The 23,894-nt window shown below is 40.8% G+C and overlaps 1 protein-coding gene across 1 annotated transcript; it reads right to left on the reverse strand.

The window, feature by feature from the left end:
- Window positions 1-783: 783 nt before the first annotated feature.
- Window positions 784-5,141, reverse strand: RPS4X (ribosomal protein S4 X-linked). Its single transcript, XM_070291819.1, has 7 exons — window positions 5,022-5,141; window positions 4,089-4,166; window positions 3,708-3,888; window positions 3,388-3,485; window positions 2,060-2,231; window positions 1,466-1,623; window positions 784-953 (listed from the first exon to the last, which is right to left on the reverse strand). Exons 1-7 carry the CDS (start codon window positions 5,022-5,024, stop codon window positions 852-854), a joined length of 792 nt encoding a protein of 263 aa, XP_070147920.1. The 5' UTR covers window positions 5,025-5,141; the 3' UTR covers window positions 784-851.
- Window positions 5,142-23,894: the final 18,753 nt, after the last annotated feature.

A 23,894-nucleotide genomic window follows, 5' to 3' on the forward strand; every position in this document is an offset into this window, starting at 1 on the left:
CAGTGGTTAACACATGGGCATTTTGTTCCTCTGGGGTATCTGGCATTATCTCAAGTCAGTTTCTGATTATCACAACCAGGAAAAACAAAGGGCTGTTCCAGTGGGTTAGGGGCCAGGGATGCTGCCCAACATCCAACACACAGGACAGCCATCCCCTCCCCCACCCTGCTCCCACAGAGATTGAGAAAAGCTCTGCTATGGTAACCCAAGGTGGTTTTAGGTCTTAGCAGCAAGACATGTGGGTTGATATCACAACACAGGGTAACTGACACTTGTAAGAAGCCCAGAGTTTGAAATCAGGAATAGGTCTAACTGCTGGCCCCTTGCCAACAGAGGCACCTCCCAAAACTGGTAAAAACATTATTTTGCAGTCCTGAGAAATGAAGTTGAGGACTGAATGCTATAGTAGCTGGAAAATGTAAGGACAAAGTCCAAGCAAGTGTATTGCCCATACCTTTATGATGATCTGTATTCAAAACTGGCCATTTTTATCCTGCCATTTGGCAAGCTGGGCACAGAAGTGAGAAAAACAAATGAGCCAGGCTTATATATGGTCTTATATAAAGACCAGAGAAAAGAGGGGGATTAAAAAAAAAACAAAACAAAACAAGATACTGTGTATAAAATAATTTACTTGCGTCTCCTTGCCAAGGTTTGATATGTTCTCCTACCATCACTGAAGTCTAGCCTATAGGAGACATCATATCCCAGAATGCCAAGCCTGCCTGAAAATTCAAAGCAAGCAAACAAACCAAAAACCCAAACCACAGCAAATACCAGAGATGCTATTAATCACTTGGTATTATCTTTAATTACAAAGACCTTTCCAATCACATCACATAGCGATTGTTTTATCCACTGCTCTGTTTGGCTGCCAATCTCTTATCTCTCTCCTCAGCAATGGTAAGGCGAATACCCTTTCCACGGGGAAGAGAGATCCATGGTTTGTTGCCCTGAAGGAGAAAACAAGGAGAATCAAAACCTGCTACATACCATTAACAGGCTGGCACATGCTATGTTTACATTTGTCAAGAGGAAGAGAAGCCTGTTTGTGAAAGCACTCAGCAACAGTCAGGCAGTCATTTATCTGAAATGCCCATTGAAAATTTTTTGCCCATGTATGTAAATGCAAACTACAATATCCTTCATAATTAGTCTTAGATATATTGAAATTGTGCCGAAGGCCAAGCATTAGCTTACCACCCCCCACCACAATCTCCCACAGGTACAAATTAAAGAGCCAAACTATAAGGTATATTCATCCCATTACTGGCACTTTTCACCAACCCAGGTGATCCGGTCCGTACCCCCAATCCTGTGATGCTGAAAAAGCACAGGTTTGCCTCAGCCCTGCTGTGAGCCCTATCCCAGAGGAGGCTTTATTTTATAACAGGTTTAGCAGGAACCAGGAGCTACAATCCCAGCATTTCACAGGTTTCCCTGGACTAGAGAAACCCAGACTTACTTTGCCAATAACGAAAATGTTCGAGAGCCGAGTGGCAAAGCTGTTGCCGTTTGCATCTTTCACATGAACTACATCAAAAGAACCTGGATGTCTCTCCCGGTTTGTAATCACACCAATTCTTCCCAGGTTAGCACCTCCAGTCACCATGCACAGGTTACCTATATAGGAAGGAAATGGTAGTCAGTGAGAGAGACAGGTTTCAAACAAAGTTGTTAATCTTTCAAGGTACAATTAATTTTCTGCTACTACTGTGAACAGATTTGGAGGATGAGTCAACTACAAAAGGCTGTATCTCAATTCCCTCATGGCCACCAGAAAACAATGACACAAGGCTTTGCTTTTATACATTCACTGAACATTTCTTAAAAGACTTGCCTTGTTCCCCATCTGTTACTATATCAACAAAAGACATCTAGCTTTGGTTGCCAATTAGGTGTATATTAGACCACGAACCCAAAAAATAAAACCTTGTACCCAGGCCTTGTGCAAGTCCTAGATTCAATCAATTTAAAAAGTAAAAGCAAAGTACAGCTCTTATGCCTGCCTATGAGAATTCTGCCTAAAGAGAATGCCTGCGTAGCAGAGGCTGCTTACCAGTGTCAAATTTGATGAAATCAGTAATCTTGCCAGTCTCCAAGTCAATCTGAATGGTATCATTCACCTTGATGAGGGGATCAGGGTAACGGATGGTACGAGCATCATGGGTTACCAGATGAGGGATTCCTTTTGTCCCCACAAATATCTTTCTTACTTTGCACAATTTATACTAGAAACACACAAGGTTTAGTCACATCAGTCCAGCTTACATGCACTATGCTCCAGAGTACACTGACAGTTCTGTCACCACCTTAAAGATGTAACCAGCAGCTAAAGAGCTACAGCTGAATAATGGTGTTCTTGACTTTTCTTCCCACTCCCCAATAAATTCACCTTGCACACTATCCCCTCTTCTAGATTAATCTTCCTATTTCTTATGTGTTTTCTTTGTAGCACTGCATCAACCCCAAGGCTAAAAGTTCAAGGCACTGGAAGGCCTCACAACCTGGGAACTACCAGGTAGGCTAATCACCACCATTTCCTCCCCCCTCAAATGCAAGTTACAGCCCCTTTCTCAGGTTCAGTCTGGGACAGCTTGAATTCTTCCCTTCTACTCACCCAACTAACAAGTGCCTCTTAATGGCTCCCTCTACATCACAATTGAGTTCTGTCTCACAAACTGCAATTGCATTACCAGTTCATCGAATCAACTATTTCACAAACCATTTCACTTTTGGATTTTTCACTCTCCAAAAGATTCTTTAAATGAATCAAATCACCTTGATTCCATTGGACAGGCTGTCCAGCCTGCTGGTAACAATGCAGGCAGCTAAGGAAATTAGGAGCTCAATCACTCAATTGAATTAACCTTCATTTACAGCCAATAATGGAAGCCGCCATGAACTTATACATATAACCACCACAACAAAGTGGATTAAATAATCAATGTCTGTAACCTTTTGCGTTATCTCAAATTAGTGCCCTGAAGGCTATTGGTCCTTTCCATTAATACCTTTCCCCTCTCCAGAATAAAGCTAGACAAAAGGCCAACTGGACTGGACTAGACATTGGGTTTTCTGGCCCCTTATCCTTTAAAGGACCCACACTTCAGATACTCAAACATTTCTAGAATTCACTCTCCTTGCCTCAAACAAAAAAAACCACCAGCAACAAGAAGTCACTGTTCAGTGCGAATTCATTTCTGTGATAAAAAAGGTAACAATCTGTTGAGGATGCTAACCCGACTAGATGTTTCCAGGTATAAGATTATAAGGAATCCTAATCAACCTACCTCATCACAATGCATCAGCCCATGTACTTAATTCAGGCTGTAACTTAGAATCAACTACTTTAAAACAACAGCCCAGCCTGCTTGCATCACTCACCTTGGCCTCCTCAGGTGTAATACGATGAACAGCAAAACGACCCTTGGTGTCATAGATCAAACGAAAATTCTCTCCAGTCTTATCAATGCTGATGACATCTGATATCAAACAATAACTCAGGTTACTACAGTGAACCCCAGTAGACCATGCTGAGCAACAACCACATGAGGAAAAAAAATCCATATGCTTCCCATTTTGAATACCAACGACGACTCTGACAAAAGTTCACCAGTATTTAATACAACCACCTTTTTAGAGAGCAAGATTTAAAAAAATATATCAAAGGGGCTACCACCAAGTGCCCACCAGTAACCACTTACCCATAAAACCAGCAGGGTAGGTTATATCTGTGCGGACTTTGCCATCGATCTTAATGAAACGCTGCATGCAAATCTTCTTTACTTCATCTCCAGTTAAGGCATACTTAAGTCTATTCCTTAGGAAAATGATTAGGGGGAGACATTCCCTTAGCTTGTGGGGGCCGGTAGATGGACGAGGGGCCTGTAAATGATCAATTTATCATTTTAAAAAATGTACCTCTCAAGTCCCGAGATTCAGACTGCCCTGACCCCAAAATGACTTCTGGCAGGCAGTGAATTTTCCCATCCAGTAATCAGGGATATCCGACACATAAAGAAACAGTACAAAATGTCTCAAACATACAACGTAAAAAAACATGGTTACAATATAATGATACTTACAAACACACCAGTCAGTTTATCCAGCATCCAATGTTTTGGAGCTGCTACGCGTTTCAGGTGCTTCTTGGGACCCCGAGCCTAAAGTTTCAGATTTTAATACTGTTAAATTGCTTCAGGTGTTTTCAAGAACAGCTTACACAATTATTCTCGAAAGAACAGCATCGTTTCCTCTTCAATAAAAACACACACACTACCCAGCAAATACTACAGGTGCTGCAAACTGCAACCAGTTTCCTACTAGTTATGTACATATTACTGCTTAAAAGTGTGTATGCTTCTAGAGGATGTTTTCACTAGGACACTGCTGGTGAAACAGCCAGGGGATGGACTTCAAGGCACACAGCCAGCCAGCAACAGAAATGGACCGGAACTCAATTTGTGCTTCTCTATCAAACAGAAATCTTCTCGAAACATATCTGGCTTTCAAGTGTTAGCTGTTGAGGTACTGGAACAACCACGTGCCAATAGCTGCTTCCTCAAACTCTAAAGTAGCTAAGATCATTTTCCACCTTAAAGTGAGAAAAAAAGCCTTTTTAAGGCCATATACTGAATCTCACCAATCACATTAGCTAAAATCAGAGCGTGCTAAAGACACGACGGAGAGAATCTCTTCTCCTGCCCCGGGCCAGACGTCTATCCTCCGGGCCCACCCGGGGATCCATTCTGGGAAGCAAGCAGCTCCTCCCAGGGCCGCATGATGCGTGGTCGGCCCAGATACCGCGGCCTTCCTGCCAGCGGTACCAATTTCCCCCTACAGCTGAAAGCTGGTGTTCGCTCTCACCATCTACCCTGCCTGTGCCCACCCCACGAGGTCCCTCTCCCTTCGCCTCGGCCTGACCACCCCCCGCGAGAGTCCCGGAGTCCCGGGCAGCCCCAGCCCTGGGAGGATGGAGGCTGATGGATCTTCAAGAGCTCGCAAAGAATCCGCCTTACCATGGCTGCGCTAGGCACGAAAAGAGGCCCGCCTTCTTCCGGCGAGCGGAGAAAACAGGGCCGGCGTCTGCGCGCGCAGGAACCTTGGACCCTCCTACCAGCTCCGCCCTTTTATGGCACGCGAGGAGGCTATCTTGCCACCTACTGGTGGGAGGTCAGAGGTCCGGGGCTTGGAAACCGCCGTGGAAGAGCGGGTATCCCCGAAGGGCGAGTTCCTCCCTCTCCTTTCCCGCCCTCATCCCTCCAGTATTTGCTGAGAACCTCTGGAGCGCTTGATTCTGTGTTAGGTGCTGGACCAAGATGAGTTAGACAAGCTTTCTTGCCTAAAGTGAGGCTATTTTAAGTCCCACATATAAATGACCATATACTCACTAGAATACACTGAAATGAATAAGGTCCTACAGTGTAGCACAGGGAACTACATTTAACATCGTGCAATAAACTGTAGTAGAAAAGAATCTGAAAAATAATATATCTATATACATATGTCCATATGTATATATCTGAATCACTTTTCGGTACAACTTGAAAGTAACAACTTTGTAAATCTACTATACTTCAAATAAATAAATAAATGAAATCTAAAGAATACATTAAAATGAATAACTAATACTGTTCCTTAAACCTATTGTCTGTTCCTTCTCCTGAGTTCCCTGCAGCCAGTCGGCCTGCCCTTACTATAAGTTGGGAAGAATCAATATTTTTTCCCTCTGGCTTCTCTGCAGATTGCCAAAGGGGTGGAGTGTAGGGGGTGGGAAGGGATCTCTGCTTGAACTCTGCCCCTCCATTTCTGTACAGTGCATTCGGCACTTACCATAAAGTTTCAGGGAAGAGAGGAGGCGTTAGAGATCATCTGGTTATCTAACTAAAATGTAGACCTAATCATGTGATTTCCCTACTTCGAAAGTGCCCTTGGGGCTCCTGCCAGGCCCCTCAGGTCCCTCTGCCTTTCACCTCCTGCCTCCTGCACTCATCAGGACACCCATTGCTCCCTTGGTGAAGTGAAGTGAAGTCGCTCAGTCGTGTCCGACTCTTTGTGACCCTGTAGACTATCCCAAACCTCAAAGCGTAAGCCACTCCAAGGTGTCACTGCTCTGACAAAACTGCCTCTTTCAAGCCTCCTGATAGTGGACCTGATGATCCCTCAGTTTGGAACTGCCATGGACAGCCCAGCACTCTTCCTGGGTACCTAATCCCACTTGTCTGCCTTGGAGATGCATACAGCTCAGGTCCTTCTGGCTCTGTGAGCACCCGGTCCCCTCAGGCAAGGTCATGCCACATTCTTCTGCCCCAGAGTCCTCGGTTCAAATTCAACGGCAACACAGTAGCAGATCGGGTTGTAATTAGTTTATTCGTCTGTCTTCCGCTAGACTGTGAGTATCTTCATTCAAGAGCCCGCCTTAATTCATCTAACGGAGAGGTTAGTGCAATGTCCAACACTTGGTAAATCCTTGTTGAATGAACAAATTGAGTCAACATCCCAGTCATTGTGCCAAGTCTCACTATACTCTCCCTGACTCTGCCTGGCCTCCCGCAACCATGAGGTCAAAGTCCTAACCCAGGAGGTTCCATTTTACAAGTCTTTGTCTCTGCCCTCCTTTTCATCCCCCAGTAGTTTGCAGAGGAGCAAGAGAGAGGAAAAAACGGTTGCCTTTTTTCAATCAGACAGTACTCACTAACTAGATGGACAGGAAGTCCTCTTTGTCTAAAATTAGTTCTACAGTAAAGCATGCTATATGCAGTATATATCATGAGAAACGCTGGACTGGAAGAAACACAAGCTGGAATCAAGATTGCTGGGAGAAATATCAATAACCTCAGATATGCACATGACACCCTTATGGCAGAAAGTGAAGAGGAACTAAAAAGCCTCTTGATGAAAGTGAAAGAAGAGACTGAAAAAGTTGGCTTAAAGCTCAACATTCAGAAAACGAAGATCATGGCATCCGGTCCCATCACTTCATGGGAAATAGATGGGGAAACAGTGGAAACAGTGTCAGACTTTATTTTTGGGGGCTCCAAAATCACTTCAGATGGTGACTGCAGCCATGAAATTAAAAGAGGCTTACTCCTTGGAAGAAAAGTTATGACCAACCTAGATAGCATATTCAAAAGCAGAGACATTACTTTGCCAACTAAGGTCCGTCTAGTCAAGGCTATGGTTTTTCCAGTAGTCATGTATGGATGTGAGAGTTGGACTGTGAAGAAGGCTGAGCACCGAAGAATTGATGCTTTTGAAGTGTGGTGTTGGAGAAGAGTCTTGAGAGTCCTTGGACTGCAAGGAGATCCAACCAGTCCATTCTGAAGATCAGCCCTGGGATTTCTTTGGAAGGAATGATGCTAAAGCTGAAACTCCAGTACTTTGGCCACCTCATGCGAAGAGTTGACTCATTGGAAAAGACTCTGATGCTTGGAGGGATTGGGGGCAGGAGGAGAAGGGGACGACAGAGGATGAGATGACTGGATGGCATCACGGACTCGATGGACGTGAGTCTGAGTGAACTCCGGGAGATGGTGATGGACGGGGAGGCCTGGCGTGCTGCGATTCATGGGGTCGCAAAGAGTTGGGCACGACTGAGCGACTGAACTGAACTGAACTGAAAGCATGCTATAGATGATTATTGGCAAGAAGGGGTAATTGATTGGAGATGGGGATTAGAGAGAGAGTGAAGTTGGTGAGACAATAGAAGGTGCATTCTGAGAGTTTCAGTCTGAGGGCGTTGGGAAGATGGTGGTGCAGCCAACAGAAACGATGGGAGTTCACCTGGGGGTGAGGAATTCCATGGGAAGTCCATGGGACCCCTGGCTTGAGAGAATAGGAAAAATGGCTGGTTAGAGCCGCAGATGTTACTTAAGATCACACAGCTGGTTAGGAGTGGGGGATGGGTTAGAGAGGCTGATCTCTTGCCTCCCAGGTCAAGGGTTGGTTTGTTTTTGTACCATAGCTTGTCAAAGGACTTGACGAAATCAAAGCACCTTTTCCAGTATATTTTTTTTCTCTGTCAATTTGTATTTATGCACAAATGACATTCTAACAACAATAAAGGGAATTGGGAAAGAGCTAAGAAAATCACAAAACAGTACCTCCCCAACACCCTAAACACATCATCTGTATTCATTTGTTCTTGTTCCTGTTCTTGTTCTGATCGGTTTGTGTGCATGCATACTTTTACATAATTTCACTCCTAGCATACAGACTATTTTGCATTCTGCTTTTATTATACTAAACACTTTCTGAGTTGCTACATAATCTTCATAATGAGTATTTTAACAACTGTGTCATATTTCATTAAATGGATATCCCATAATTAATAAAAGTTCCTTATTGTTGAACATTTAGTTTTTAGTGCTTTTTCTTTATTATGAATGTTGCTACAGTGAATAGTTTCCTTTATATGGCTTTTTCCTTCAGTGGAACAACTTCCTTAGAATAAATCCATTCCTTCACCCAACAGTTTTAGAGTACCTACTCTGAATCAAATTCTGTATTATGAGCCAGGGAAACAGAGATGATTAAGATCTAGTTCCTGGTCTCAAAGAATTCACATTAGAGTGGAGAGGTAGGGTGGGAGGAGGGGATGGAAAGCTAGAAGAAGCTCTCAGAGGAAAGATGGTGGTGAGGCAGTTTGGAACATGGAGGGCTGTTAAATCTTAAGAATTTGGACTTTAGCCTGTAGGTAGACATTGAGGAGTCACTGAAAGATTTTAAAGAGGAGAGAATCAGCTTTGTGCTTCAGAAAGATAACTGACTGCTTCTTTTAGAATGGTTTGAAGGAAGTGTGACTGGTTTGGGTCAGGGAGGAGATGGGTCAGAGCTGTTTCAACAAGGCAAGCAAGAAACAGAAGGGCGAGACCCAGGTCTGTGACTGTGGGGTGGAGGAGGAGGGGGCAGATTCAAAAGACATTGCAGATGGAGTATTGGCAGAATCTGACTAGGAAATGACATATGTGCAGGGGTGAGGGACAGGGAGGTAATTAGGATGATTCCCAGGTTTCTGGTTTGGTGACTCAGTAGCACATTCACGGGGAACTAGGAGGAAGCATGTTTGGTGTGTGTGCTGTGGGACTGAGGGGGAGGACCAGCTGGAGATGCTTTATAGACACAAACCTTAGCACAGGTGTGTGATATCTGGGCTGGAGACTCCCATTTGGGAGAACTGGTGCATCTGTGCTTAGTCCACGGGAGTGGTTGGCAGTAACTGTTGGAAAGGGAGCACTGTGTTAAGGGTCTGAATACTTTGAGAGTGGTATTGTGTATTGACAAAGACCTTCCTCAGAGCAGCCTTGCAATTTTACTATACTCATGCCAGCCTGGTAATCACTTATTTTTAACTTTTACTAACATAATTGTTTTAATTTGCACTTCAAAAAATCACTAGTGGGGTTGAGCATTTTGTCATATGCTTGTTTACTCATTCCATTTCCCCTTGTGTGAAGCATCTCTGCCTATTAATTTTTGGGGACATGTTTTTCTGATCAATTTGCATGGGTGCTTTACAGAACACAGAAGTTCATCATTTGTCATATTTGAGGCATATATTTTTACCAATTACTTTCCTTTTGATTTTATTTTTCTACGTACAAAATTCAACTTTTTAATATAGCCAAATCTGTTGATCTTTTCTCTTGTAATTTCTTCTTGTCAATCCAAAGATTAGAAGGTTACTCTCAGTTCAAAGATCTGCTAAATACTCAATTCTATTTAATAACATGTATTTAGTTCTTTACCAACTTGGGGTTGATAAAGATAAATGGAATTAAAGATAAACAGAAAACAAATCTATTTTCCCCAAAACGCTTAACCAATTTTCTCATTACAATATGTTGAATGATCTTTGTCTTCGTTGTTTTGTAAGAACTGCTTTAACATATCATAAATGAATCCATGCAGTGCATAGTTCTATTTCTGTAAGTGTGGGCATGGGAGACGATGAGTAGGGAACTGAGATGTACAGACATCCCCAGCATCCTGTCCCAGATTGCCAAAGGTAAAGGATGCGTATGAGTGGTTCATGTTCAAAAGTCACACCATGAGTGGAGTGGTCCAAGCCCCTCAGTCTTCATCTTAAAGAGTAGCCCTTCATGCCTCAGATTCCCTGATCGATTTATTGTCGATGAACCAGCACAGCCTTCTCCTCACTTTCTCACATTCCTGTGAGACAGTGAAGCAGAGGTGAAAGAGCATAGTTTGAATCTATCTCTGTGTGCCTTTGAGTACATGGCTTTACTTCTCTGAATGACAGGTGCTTTATTTGGAAAATAGGGATAACCATACTCAGTTTGAGAGATGATGTATCAAATGCATAGAACATAGAGACTCAGTCAATGAATTAGTGCTCCAATTCCCTTCTGGATGCTTCCTTCTGAAATTTGGGTTTTTTCAACAGCTTTATTGAGGAATAATCAACATACAGTAAATGGCACGTATTTAAAGTATGCAGTTTGACAAATTTTGATGTGTGTATACACCTAGTGAAACCATTTGTCACTAAGATAATGAACATATCCATAAGCCCCAAGTTTTCTCATGTCTGTTTGTAACTCCTCAGTCCAGCTCCTCCCCCTGCACTCCCAGACAACTGCTGATCTGCTTTCTGTCACTACTGATTAATTTGCATTTTTTAACATTTTGCATAAATGGAAATATTCCAGTCTGTACTCTTTTTTTGTTTAGCATCTTTCATTCAGAATAATTATTTTTAGATTCATTCATGTTGTTGCATGTATCAATAGTTTATTCTTTTATTGCTTAGTAGTTCCTCATATACATCATATAGTACATGTATACATATATGCATATACACATGTATGTATGTATGCCTTGTAGCTCAGTCGGTAAAGAATCTGCCTGCAGTGCAGGAGACCCGGGTTCGATCCCTGGGTTGGGAAGATCCCCTGGAGAAGGAAATGGCAACCCACTCCAGTATCCTTGCCTGGAAAATCTTATGGACAGAGGAGCCTGGTGGACTGCAGTCCATGGGGTCACAAAGAGTTGGGCACGACTGAGCGACTAACACTAATACCATAATTAGTTTATCCCAGTCACCCGTGGATAGACATTTGAGTTGTTTCCAGTTTTAAGCAATTACAGATGAAGCTGCTATGAACATTTCTATACAAGTCTTTTTATGAACAAATGTTTATATTTCTCTTGGTGAAAACTTATAAGTGGAAGGCTAGGTTATATGGCAGATGTATGTTTTAATATTTTGAAAAAAATTGCCAAACTGTTTTCCAAAGTGACTGTAATATTTTACATCCCCATTTTCAGTGTTCCAGTTGCACCATGCCCTGGCTAACATATGTTAAATCAGTTGTTGTTTTTTTAACTTAACTTTTAATTGGGGTTCCCTCGTGGCTCAGTGGTAAAAAATATGCCTGCCAATGCAGGACACACAAGAGACCAAGTTCAATCCCTGGGTTGGGAAGATTCCCTGGAGAAAGAAATGGCAACCCACTCCAGAATTCTTGCCTGGGAAATCCCATGGACAGAGGAGCCTGGCAGGCTATAGTCCATGGAGACACGGCTTAGTGACTAAACAACAACAAATACATAATATTAACCATTTTGACCATTTTAGAATGTACATTTAGGGACTTCCCCAGTGGTCCACTGGTTAACAATCCACCTTCCAATGCAGGGGACATGGGTTCGATCCCTCGTAATCCCTGGTCTGGGAACTAAGATCCCATATGCCATGGGGCAACTAAGCCAGCACACCAAAACTACTGAGCCTGCCTGCCACAATGAAAGATCCCTCATGACACAATGAGGATCCTGCATGCGGGACCCGACTCAGCCAGATAAATGAATATTTTAAAATAAATAGATAAATGAAATGTACATTTAGGGGACTTCCTTGGTTGTCCAGTGGCTAAGACTCTGAACTTCCACTGCAGGAGGGAAGAGTTTGATCCCTGGTTAGGGAACTAAAATTCCACATGCCACACAACACTGCCAAAATATTTTTAAAAAACCAAAACCAAAAACAAAATTAAATGTACATTTAAGTGATGTCAAGTACATTCTCATGGAAAAGATAAATGCATCCCAGTGTTTACAACAGTACTATTAACAATAGCCAGAACATAGAAACAACCTGTTTCCATTGACAAATGAATGCATAAAGAAGATGTAGTACACATACACCCACTCCAGTACTCTTGCCTGGAAAATCCCATGGACGGAGGGGCCTGGTGGGCTGCAGCCCATGGGGTTGCAAAGAGCTGGACACGACTGAGTGACTTCACTTTGACTTTTCACTTTCATGCATTGGAGAAGGAAATGGCAACCTACTCCAGTGTTCTTGCCTAGAGAATCCCAGGGACAGGGGAGCCTGGTGGGCTGCCGTCTATGGGGTCGCACAGAGTCGGACACGACTGAAGCGACTTAGCAGCAGCAGTACATATACAATGGAATGCAGAGGTGGTTTAGTGTCTAAGTCATGTCTGACTCTTGTGATCCCATGGACTGTAGCCCACCAAGCGCCAAAAAAGAATGAAACAACACCATTTTCAGCAACATGGATAGACCTAGATAGAGATTAGTATACTAACTGAAATAGTCAGAGGAAGAAAAATAGATGGTATCACTTTAGCTCAGTTGGTAAAGAATCCGCCTGCAATGCAGGAAACCCTGATTCGATCCCTCGGTCGGGAAGGTCTGCTGGAGAAGGGATAGGCTACCCACTCCAGTGTTCTTGGGCTTCCCTTGTGTCTCAGCTGGTAAAGAATCCACCTGCAATGCGGGAGACCTGGGTTCAGTCCCTGGGTTGGGAAGATCCTCTGGAGAAGGGAACGGCTATCTGCTCCAGTATTCTGGCCTGGAGTGTTCCATGGACTGTCCATGGGGTCGCAAAGAGTAGGACACGACTGAGCGACTTTCATTTCACTATACGTGATACAGATCTAAATCTGATACAATCTAAAATAATGATACAAATAAACTTATTTACGAAACAGAAAGAGACTTACAGACATGGAAAAGAAACTTATGGTTAGCAGAGGGGAAAAGGGCAGGGGGAGGGATAAATTAGGAGTTTCAGATTAACAGATAAAAACTCCTATATATAAAACAGATGAACAAGGAGGTCCTACTGTATAGCACAGGGAACTATATTCAAAATCTTGTAATAACCTCTAATGTAAAATCATATGAAAAAAATCTCCATACTGTCTTCCATTCCCACCAACAGTGCAAGCGGATTCCATTTTCTCTGCATCCTCTCTAGCACTATCATTTGTAGAGTGGTTTTTTTTTTTTCTCATTTGTAGAGTTTTTGATGATGGCCATTCTGACTTATGTGAGGTGATACCTCACTGTAGTTTTGATTTGCATTTCTCTAATAGTAACTGATGTTGAGCATCTTTTCATGTGTTTTTTAGCCATCTGTATGTCTTCTTTGAAGAAATTTCTGTTTAGGTCTTGATCAGATTATTTATTTTTCTGGTATTGAGTTGTATGAGCTGCTTGTATATTTTGGAAATGAATCCTTTGTCAGCTGTTTCATTTGCTATTAATTTCTCCCATTCTGTCTTTGCACCTTGTTTATAGTTTCCCTTGCTGTGCAGAAGCTTTTAAGTTTAATTAGGTTCTACTTGTTTATTTTTGTTTTTATTTCCATTACTCTAGGAGGTGGGTCATAGAGTATCTTGCTATGATTTATGGAGAGAGTAGCATGGAAATATACACATTACCATATGTAAAATAGATGCCCAGTGGGAATTTGCTATATGACACAGGGAACTCAAACCAGGGCTCTGGGGTAACCTAGAGGGGTGGGATGTGGTGGGAGGTGGGAGGGAGGCTCAAGAGGGAGGGGACATATGCATATCTATGGCTGATTTATGTTGATGTATGGCAGAAACCAACACAATATTGTAAAGCAATTATCCTTCAATTAAAGACAAATACATTTTTTAAAGTATATATATCTGTGTATATATATATATATATGTATATATATATATATATATAAAATAACTGAATCACTTTACTGTATACCAGAAACTAACATAATATTGTAAATCAACTATATTTGAATAATTTTTTTTAAAAAGTACATTCACCATGTGCACTTATCACCACTCTTCATTTTCAGAGCCTTTTCATCTTAAAGAGTAGACCCCCTTTACCCCTTGGCCCCAGCTCCTGGTAACCTCTATTCTACTTTCTTTCTCTACGTGAATTTGTCAATTCTAGGCATCTTATATAAGTGGAATCATACAATATTTGTCCTTTTGTATCTGGCTTATTTCACTTTGCATGATGTTTTAAAAGTTCACCCATACTGTATTAATAGCATGTTTCAGAGTTTCACTACTTTTAAAATCTGAATAATATTCCATTGTTTGTATACCCTGCAGTTTGTTTATCCATTCTCTGTTGATGGACACAGGTCATTTCCACCTTTTGGGTATTATGAATACTGCTGCAATGAATACTGATGTATAAGTATCTGAGCTGCATTTTTCATTTCTTTTGGGTCTGTACCTAGAAGCACAATTGCTTGATCATATGGTGATTCTATGTTTAAGTTTTTGAGGAATTGCCAAATTATTTTCCATAATGGCATTTACACTCCCATCAACAATGCACAAGCATTCCAGATTTCCCCATATATATATCTTCACCAATGCTTGTTATTTTTCCATTAAAAAAAATAACCACCCTAATGGATGAGAAATTGTACCTCACTGTGATTTTGCTTTTCATTTCTGTAATGATTAGTGATATTCAGCATCTTTTCATGTGCTTATTAGCCATTTGTATACCTTCCTTGGAGAAATATCTATTCAAGTCCTTTGCCTATTTTTGAATTGGGTTGTTTGGTTTTTTAAAAATGTTGAATTTTAGGCATTCTTATATATTCTGTATACTAATTCCTTGTCAGGTACATGATTTGCAAATATTTTCTCCCATTCTGTGGGTTGTTTTTCACTGTTTTGAGTTCTTTGATGCACAAATGTTTTGATCTGATGGAGTGTAATTTATCTGGGCTTCCCTCCTAGCTCAGTTGGAAAAGAATCTATGTGCCTATAATGCAGGAGACCTGGGTTCAATTCCTGGGTCAGGAAGATCCCCTGGAGAAGGAAGTGGTGACCCACTCCAGTATTCTTGCCTGGAGAATCCCATGGGCAGAGGAGCCTGGCAGGCTACAGTCTATGGGATCACAAGAATCAGACATGACTGAGTGACTAAGCACACAATTTATCTACTTTTTTTCTTTTGTTGCCTATGAAGGTCAGTCTTTTTAATTTTAGCCATTCTAATAGATATGTAGTTATATATCATTGTGGATTTATCATGCATTTCCCTGAAAGCTAATGATGCTCAACAGCTTTTCATGTGTGTTTTTTTTTTTCCATCCATATATCTTCTTTGGTGAAATATCTGTTCCAATGATTTGCCCATTAAAAAAAATGGGCTGTTTTTTCTTATTAAGAGTCCTTTATATATTCTGGATGCAAATCCTTTATGATATATGTGATTTGAAAATATCTTTTCCAATCTATTGTTTGTCTTTCATATTTTAATATTGCTTTCAAAAAGCAGGAGTATTTAATTATGATGAAATCTGATTTATCATATTTTTTATTTTATGGACTGTGCTTTTGGTATTGTATCTAAAAAATCTTTGTCTAACTTTAGATCTCACAGATTTTCTCCTATGATTTCTTCTAGAAATTTAATAGATTTAGGTTTTATATTTAGGTCAATGATTCATTTTGTGTTAACTTTTTAATATGAAACAAGATATGGATAGAGGTTATTTTTATGCTTATGGATAGCCAATGCTCCAGAACTATTTGTTGAAAAAATAATTCCTTATGGTCACTTTTTGCTATTTCCTTATTAAACTTTAAAACAACTCTTTTTAATCACACAAGTCACAGATGAATATATTCTCCGTATAAAATATAGACTCATTTTTGATGACACTTATATCCAATCAGACATACCCCAGCATTCACCACTGCTGCTGTTGCTGTTGCTGCTAAGTCGCTTCAGTCTTGTCCAACTCTGTGCGACCGCATAGACGGTAGCCTACCAGGCTCCCCTGTCCCTGGGATTCTCCAGGCAAGAACATTGGATTGGGTTGCCATTTCCTTCACCAATGCATGAAAGTGAAAAGTCAAAGTGAAGTCGCTCAGTTGTGTCTGACTCTTCGCGACCCCATGGACTGCAGCCTACCAGGCTCCTCCGTCCATGGGATTTCCCAGGCAAGAGTACTGGAGTGGGGTGCCATTGCCTTCTCCGAGCATTCATCACTAACAACATCAATTTGAAGAGTATTCTTCCAGGTCTATATATATATATATCAGTTCACTTCAGTTCAGTCGCTCAGTCGTGTCCGACTCTTTGCAACCCCATGATCGCAGTATGCCAGGCCTCCCTATTCATCATCAAATCCCAGAGTTCACTCAGACTCACGTCCATTGAGTCAGTGATGCCATCCAGCCATCTCATCCTCTGTCATCCCCTTCTCCTCCTGCCCCCAATCCCTCCAAGCATCAGAGTCTTTTCCAATGAGTCAACTCTTCGCATGAGGTGGCCAAAGTACTGGAGTTTCAGCTTTAGCATCATTCCTTCCAAAGAAATCCCAGGGCTGATCTCCTTCAGAATGGACTGGTTGGATCTCCTTGCAGTCCAAGGGACTCTCAAGACTCTTCTCCAACACCACACTTCAAAAGCATCAATTCTTCGGTGCTCAGCCTTCTTCACAGTCCAACTCTCACATCCATACATGACCACTGGAAAACCCATAGCCTTGACTAGATGGACCTTAGTCGGCAAAGTAATGTCTCTGCTTTTCAATATGCTATCTAGGTTGGTTATAACTTTTCTTCCAAGGAGTAAGCGTCTTTTAATTTCATGGCTGCAGTCACCATCTGCAGTGATTTTGGAGCCCCCAAAAATAAGGTCTGACACTATTTCCACTGTTTCCCCATCTATTTCCCATGAAGTGATGGGACCGGATGTCATGATCTTCATTTTCTGAATGTTGAGCTTTAAGCCAACTTTTTCGCTCTCCTCTTTCACTTTCATCAAGAGGCTTTTGAGTTCCTCTTCACTTTCTGCCATAAGGGTGGTGTCATGTGCATGTCTGAGGTTATTGATATCTCTCCCAGCAATCTTGATTCCAGCTTGTGTTTCTTCCAGCCCAGCGTTTCTCATGATGTACTCTGCATGTAAGTTAAATAAGCAGGGTGACGATATACAGCCTTGACAGACTCCTTTTCCTATTTGGAACCAGTCTGTTCTTCCATGTCCAGTTCTAGCAGTTGCTTCCTGACCTGCATACAGATTTCTCAAGAGGCAGGTCAGGTGGTCTGGTATTCCCATCTCTTTCAGAATTTTCCACAGTTTATTGTGATCCACACAGTCAAAGGCTTTGGCATAGTCAATAAAGCAGAAATAGGTGTTTTTCTGGAACTCTCTTGCTTTTTTGATGATCCAGCGGATGTTGGCAATTTGATCTCTGGTTCCTCTGCCTTTTCTAAAACCAGCTTGAACATCAGGACGTTCACGGTTCACATATTGCTGAAGCCTGGCTTAGAGAATTTTGAGCATTACTTTACTAGCGTGTGAGATGAGTGCAATTGTGCGGTACTTTGAGCATTCTTTGGCATTGCCTTTCTTTGGAATTGGAATGAAAACCGACCTTTTCTCCTGTGGCCACTGCTGAGTTTTCCAAATGTGCTGGCATATTGAGTGCAGCACTTTCACAGCCTCATCTTTCAAGATTTGAAACAGCTCAACTGGAATTCCATCACCTCTACTATCTTTGTTCGTAGTGATGCTTTCTAAGGCCCACTTGCCTTCACATTCCCGGATATCTGGCTCTAGATTAGTGATCACACCATCATGATTATCTGGGTCGTGAAGATCTTTTTTGTACAGTTCTTCTGTGTATTCTTGCCCCCTCTTCTTAATATCTTCTGCTTCTGTTAGGTCCAGACCATTTCTGTCCTTTATTGAGCCCATCTTTGCATGAAGTGTTCCCTTGGTATCTCTAATTTTCTTGAAGAGATCTGTAGTCTTTCCCATTCTGTTGTTTTCCTCTATTTCTTTGCATTGATCGCTGAAGAAGACTTTCTTATCTCTTCTTGCTGTTCTCTGGAACTCTGCATTCAGATGCTTATATCTTTCCTTTTCTCCTTTGCTTTTCACTTCTCTTCTTTTCACAGCTATTTGTAAGGCCTCCTCAGACAGCCATTTTGCTTTTTAGCATTTCTTTTCCATGGGGAGGGTCTTGATCCCTGTCTCCTGTACAATGTCACGAACCTCATTCCATAGTTCATCAGGCACTCTATCTATCAGATCTAGGCCCTTAAATGTATTTCTCACTTCCACTGTATAATCATAAGGGATTTGATTTAGGTCATACCTGAATGGTCTAGCGGTTTTCCCTACTTTCTTCAATTTAAGTCTGAATTTGGTAATAAGGAGTTCATGATCTGAGCCACAGTCAGCTCTTGGTCTTGTTTTTGCTGACTGTATAGAGCTTCTCCATCTTTGGCTGCAAAGAACATAATCAATCTGATTTTGGTGTTGACCATCTGGTGATGTCCATGTGTAGAGTCTTCTCTTGTGTTGTTGGAAGAGGGTATGTGCTATGACCAGTGCATTTTCTTGGCAAAACTCTATTAGTCTTTGCCCTGCTTCGTTCCGCATTCCAAGGCCAAATTTGCCTGTTATTCCAGGTGTTTCTTGACTTCCTACTTTTGCATTCTAGTCCCCTATAATGAAAAGGACATCTTTTTTTGGTGTTAGTTCTAAAAGATCTTGTAGGTCTTCATAAAACCGTTCAACTTCAGCTTCTTCAGCGTTACTGGTTGGGGCACAGACTTGGATAACTGTGATATTGAATGGTTTGCCTTGGAGACGAACAGAGATCATTCTGTCGTTTTTGAGATTGCATCCAAGTACTGCATTTTGGACCCTTTTGTTAACCATGATGGCTACTCTCTTTCTTCTAAGGGATTCCTGCCCACAGTAGTAGATACAATGGTCATCTGAGTTAAATTCACCCATTCTAGTCCATTTTAGTTCATTGATTCCTAGAATGTCGACGTTCACTCTTGGCATCTCTTGTTTGACCACTTCCAATTTGCCTTGATTCATGGACTTGACATTCCAGGTTCCTATGCAATATTGCTCTTTACTGCATCGAACCTTGCTTCTATCACCAGTCACATCGACAGCTGGGTATTGTTTTTGCTTTGGCTCCATCCCTCCATTCTTTCTGGAGTTATTTCTCCACTGATCTCCAGTAGCATATTGGGCACCTACTGACTAAAACATACTGGATGCTTGGGGCTTGTGCACTGAGATGACCCAGAGGGATGGTACAGGGAGGCAGGAGGGAAGGGGGTTCAGGATGGGGAACACGTGTATACCTGTGGCGGATTCATGTTGATGTATGGCAAAACCAATACAATATTGTAAAGTAATTAACCTCCAATTAAAATAAATAAATTTATATTTAAAAAAAACCATGTTTTGTTTGGATAGGATCATCCTATAGGTATCATTCTGAATTTAGCTTTTTGGTACATAACAACTCCTTTCATAGATCTTTCCATAGCTGAGCATAGCAATTTACTTCATTTTTTTAGCTGTTTCAGATGATTCCCTAGTACCACTATACCTTCCTTTGTTTCTCAATTGCCTTCTATGGAGATGAGTATTTAGGTAGTTTCCATTTTTGTCTAACTGCTACAAACAGTATTGTAGATGAGCATCTGTCAGCCTGATGTGGTGTACATGTGTTTCCCTAGGTAAATATTGAGAAGGGGAATTTATGCACAAATGCATATATAACACTTGTTATTGCTCAGTCGCTAAGTCATCTGACCTCATGAACTGCAGTATGCTAGGCTTCCCTGTTCTTCCTTCACTATCTCCCGGAGCTTGCTCACATTCATGTCCACTGAGTCACTGATATTATCTAACCATTTCATCCTCTGCCGCCGTCTTCTCCTTTTGCCTCCAATCTTTCCCAGAATCAGGGTCTTTTCCAATGAGTCAGCTCTTTGCATCAGGTGGCCAAAGTATTGGAGCTTCAGCTTCAGTATCAGTCCTTCCAATGAATATTCAGGGTTGATATTCTTTAGGATTGACATATAACACTTACTATGTGCTCAATTCTGTTCTAAATGCTTTACATATATGAATTCAGTTAATCCTCACAACAAGCCCATATTTTATCCTTGTTTTACAGATTAGGAAACCAAGGCACAGAGAGGTTAAACAACTTAACAAAGGTCACACAGCTGGTCAATAGCAGGCCCAGGATTTGAACTCAGATAGTTTGGTTTCAGAGTTCAGTTTGCTGGGTCATAGGGCATGAGTATTTTTAATTTTAAAAGATCTGCCAAGTTGTCCTTCAAAGAGGCTGTATGAATTGCCTATCAGCAGTGTATGAGAGTATTCATTTCCCTTCACTCTTGCTAACACTTAAACCTTTAAAAATAACATTTTTACTGATTGTTAATAGCAATGTATAACAATAATTAGTATTTTTTGAACATTAACTATTTCTAGCACTGTGCTAAGCACTGCATATGTTTCTTATTCTTTTACCTCTATGTTCCAGTATTGTACTAAACATTTTATATGCTTTCTCTTTTTTCACCTCACTTTGCTTTACTTTTCCTGATAGTATTAATACCATCTTTGCTGATATGTATTAATTAGTATGTTTATTTATTGCCTCTCTTCTCCCCACTAGAGTGTCACCTCTATGAGAGTAAAGATTTTTGTCTCTCTTGTTCACTGCTATCCTCAACACTTGGAACTAAGCATTTGTTGATTGACTGAATAAATGAATGAAAACCATTTTATGAATGTGGAAATCAAGGCTCAAAGAAATTAAGCAACTCACCCAAATATTTGGTAGTTCACTGTGCAGCTGGATCTAGAAGCCAATCTCATTCCAGGGTTTGTCTATGCTCTTGTTTAGCCTCCCGTGTTCTGTTTTCCATTGCTATATAATTCTTTTATTTCATGGATGTTACATACATGGAATCATGTAGTATGTATCCTTTAAAGATTGGCTGTATTTCACTCAACATAATTTCCTAGATGTTTATCCAAGTTGGTCATTACTCTGTTTTTTTTTTTTCTTGAATAATATTCCATAGTATGGATGTGCCACTGTTTGTTCAACCCAAGGAAGTGTATCTGAGTGGTTCCTGTTCGGGGCTTTTAGGAATAAAACTGCTACGAACATTTGTGTACAGGTTTTTGTGTGAACATAAGTTTTCATATTTCTGACACAAATGCTCAAGACTGCAACTGCTGGGTTGTATGGTGAGTACAACTTTGTATATTTAGTTTACTTTGATTAAAACTGCCGTATTCTATGCGATAGTGGTTGTACCAGTTAACATTCCCACCAGCAATGTGTGAGTGGTTCAGTTTCTCTACATCTTTCTCAGCATCTGGGATTGTCACTACTTTTTAAAATTTTAGCCATTATGACAGGTGTGTAGTAATATCTCACTGTAGTTTTAATTGACATTTCCCTAATGGCTGAATATCTTTTCATGTTCTTATTTGCCATCTGTTTATCCTCTTCAGTGAAATGTCCATGCATGTCTTTTGCCCATTTTCTAACTGGATTTTTTTTTATTGTCACATTTGGAGGATTCTTTACATATGGTAGTTTTCAGAGCGCTTCATGTAGTCTAGATACTAGTTCTTTGTCAGATAGGTGGTTTAGAGTTATTTTCTCCCAGTCTATAGCTTGTCTTTTCATCCTCTTCACACAGGCTTTCATAGAACAAAAGTTTTTGTTTTTGCCAAGATTGAAATGATCAGTGTTTACTTTTATGGATTGTGCTTTAGATGTCAACTAAGAATTCTTCACCTAACCTTAGGCTTTGAAGATTTTCTTCTATTTTTTTTTTTTACCTTTTTTCTAAAAAATATTTATTTATTTGGTCGCACTGGGTCTTAGTTGCAGCATATGGGATATTTGATCTTCATTGTGGCCTGTGAACTCTTAGTTATGACATGTAGGATCTACTTCCCTGACCAGGGATCAAACCTGGGCCTCATAAATTGGGAGTGCAGTCTTAGCCACTGGACCACCAGGAAAGTCCCTGTGTTGTTTTTTTTTTTCCTAAAAGTTCTACAGTTTGTTTCACAATCTAATCAATTTTCAGTTTGAGTTAATTTTTGAATATGATGTTCAATTGCTCCAGTGGCATTCTTTGAAAAAGCTATTCCTTCTCCTTTCAACTGCTTAGCACCTTTGTCAAAAAATCATTTGGTCAGATTCCTGTGAGTCTATTTCTGGGTTCTCTGTTCTGTTTCATTGATCTATCTATTGGTCTCTCTTTCCACCAATATCACAATCTTTTAATTACTGTAGTGATATAGTAAGCCTTAACATTGAAGTGATTCTTTTAACTTTATTATTTTTTATTTATTAATTATTATTGTTACTATTTAGAAGCACCTCCCAAATCCTAGCTCCCTGACCAAGGATGTAAGCCAGGCCCTTGCTAGTGAAAGTGTGGAATCCCAAGCATTGGACTGCCAGGGAATTCCTTACTTTATTCTTCTTTAACAAAATTGTTTTAGCCACTCTGGTTCCTTTTTCCTTCTCTGCACATTTTGAAATAAGTATGATTATGTAAAAAAAAAACCTTGCTGATATTTTGATACAAATTGCATGAAATTTGTAAATCAATTTAGGTCTTCTTTGATTTCTATCATCAATATATTGTTATTTCAGCATGTTACCTAGAGCCAGACATCTTGGAATGTGAAGTCAAGTGGGCCTTAGGAAGCATCACTATGAACAAAGCTAGTGGAGGTGATGGAATGCCAGCTGAACTATTTCAAATCCTAAAAGATGATGCTATTAAAGTGCTGCACTCACTATGCCAGCAAATTTGGAAAACACAGCAGTGGCCACAGGACTGGAAAAGATCAGTTTTCATTCCAATCCCAAAGAAGGACAGTGCCAAAGAATGTTCAGACTACCACATAATTACACTCATTTCATGTACTAGCAAGGTTATGCTCAAAATCCTGCAACCTAGGCTTCTATAGTATGTGAACCGAGAACTCCAAGATATTCAAGCTGAATTTAGAAAAGGCAGAGGAACCAGAGATCAAATTGCCAACATCCATTGGATCATAAAAAAGCAAAAGAATTAAAAAAAAATCTACCTCTGCTTCATTGACTACACTAAAGCCTCTGACTATGTGGATCACAACAAACTGGAAAATTCTTAAAGAGATAAGAATAGCAGACCACCTTACCTGCCTCCTGAAAAACCTGTATGCAGGTCAAGAAGTAACAGTTAGAATTGGACATGGAACAACAGACTGGTTCCAAACTGGGAAAGGAGTATGTCAAGGTTGTATATTGTTATGCTGATTATTTAACTTACATGTAGACTACATCATGCGAAATGCTGGGTTGGATGAAGCACAAGCTGAAGCACAAGATTCAGTACAGTTCAGTCACTCAGTCATGTCCGACTCTTTGTGACCCCATGGACAGTAGCATGCTAGCCTTCCCTGTCCATCACCAACTTCCCAGAGCTTGCTCAAACTCATGTCCATCGAGTCAGTGATGCCATCCAACCATCTCATCCTCTGTTGTCCCCTTCTCCTGCCTTTAATCTTTTCCAGCATCAGGGTTTTTTGTAATGAGTCAGTTCTTTGCATCAGGTGGCCAAAGTATTGGAGCTTCAGCTTTAGCATCAGTCCTTCCAACGAATATTCAGGACTGATTTCCTTTAGGATTGATTGATTTCATCTCCTTGCAGTCCAAGGGACTCTCAAGACTCTTCTCCAACACCACAGTTCAAAAGCACCAATTCTTCAGCACCCAACTTTCTTTATGG

Source organism: Ovis canadensis, chromosome X (assembly GCF_042477335.2).
Source record: "Ovis canadensis isolate MfBH-ARS-UI-01 breed Bighorn chromosome X, ARS-UI_OviCan_v2, whole genome shotgun sequence".
Taxonomy (NCBI): Eukaryota; Metazoa; Chordata; class Mammalia; order Artiodactyla; family Bovidae; genus Ovis; species Ovis canadensis.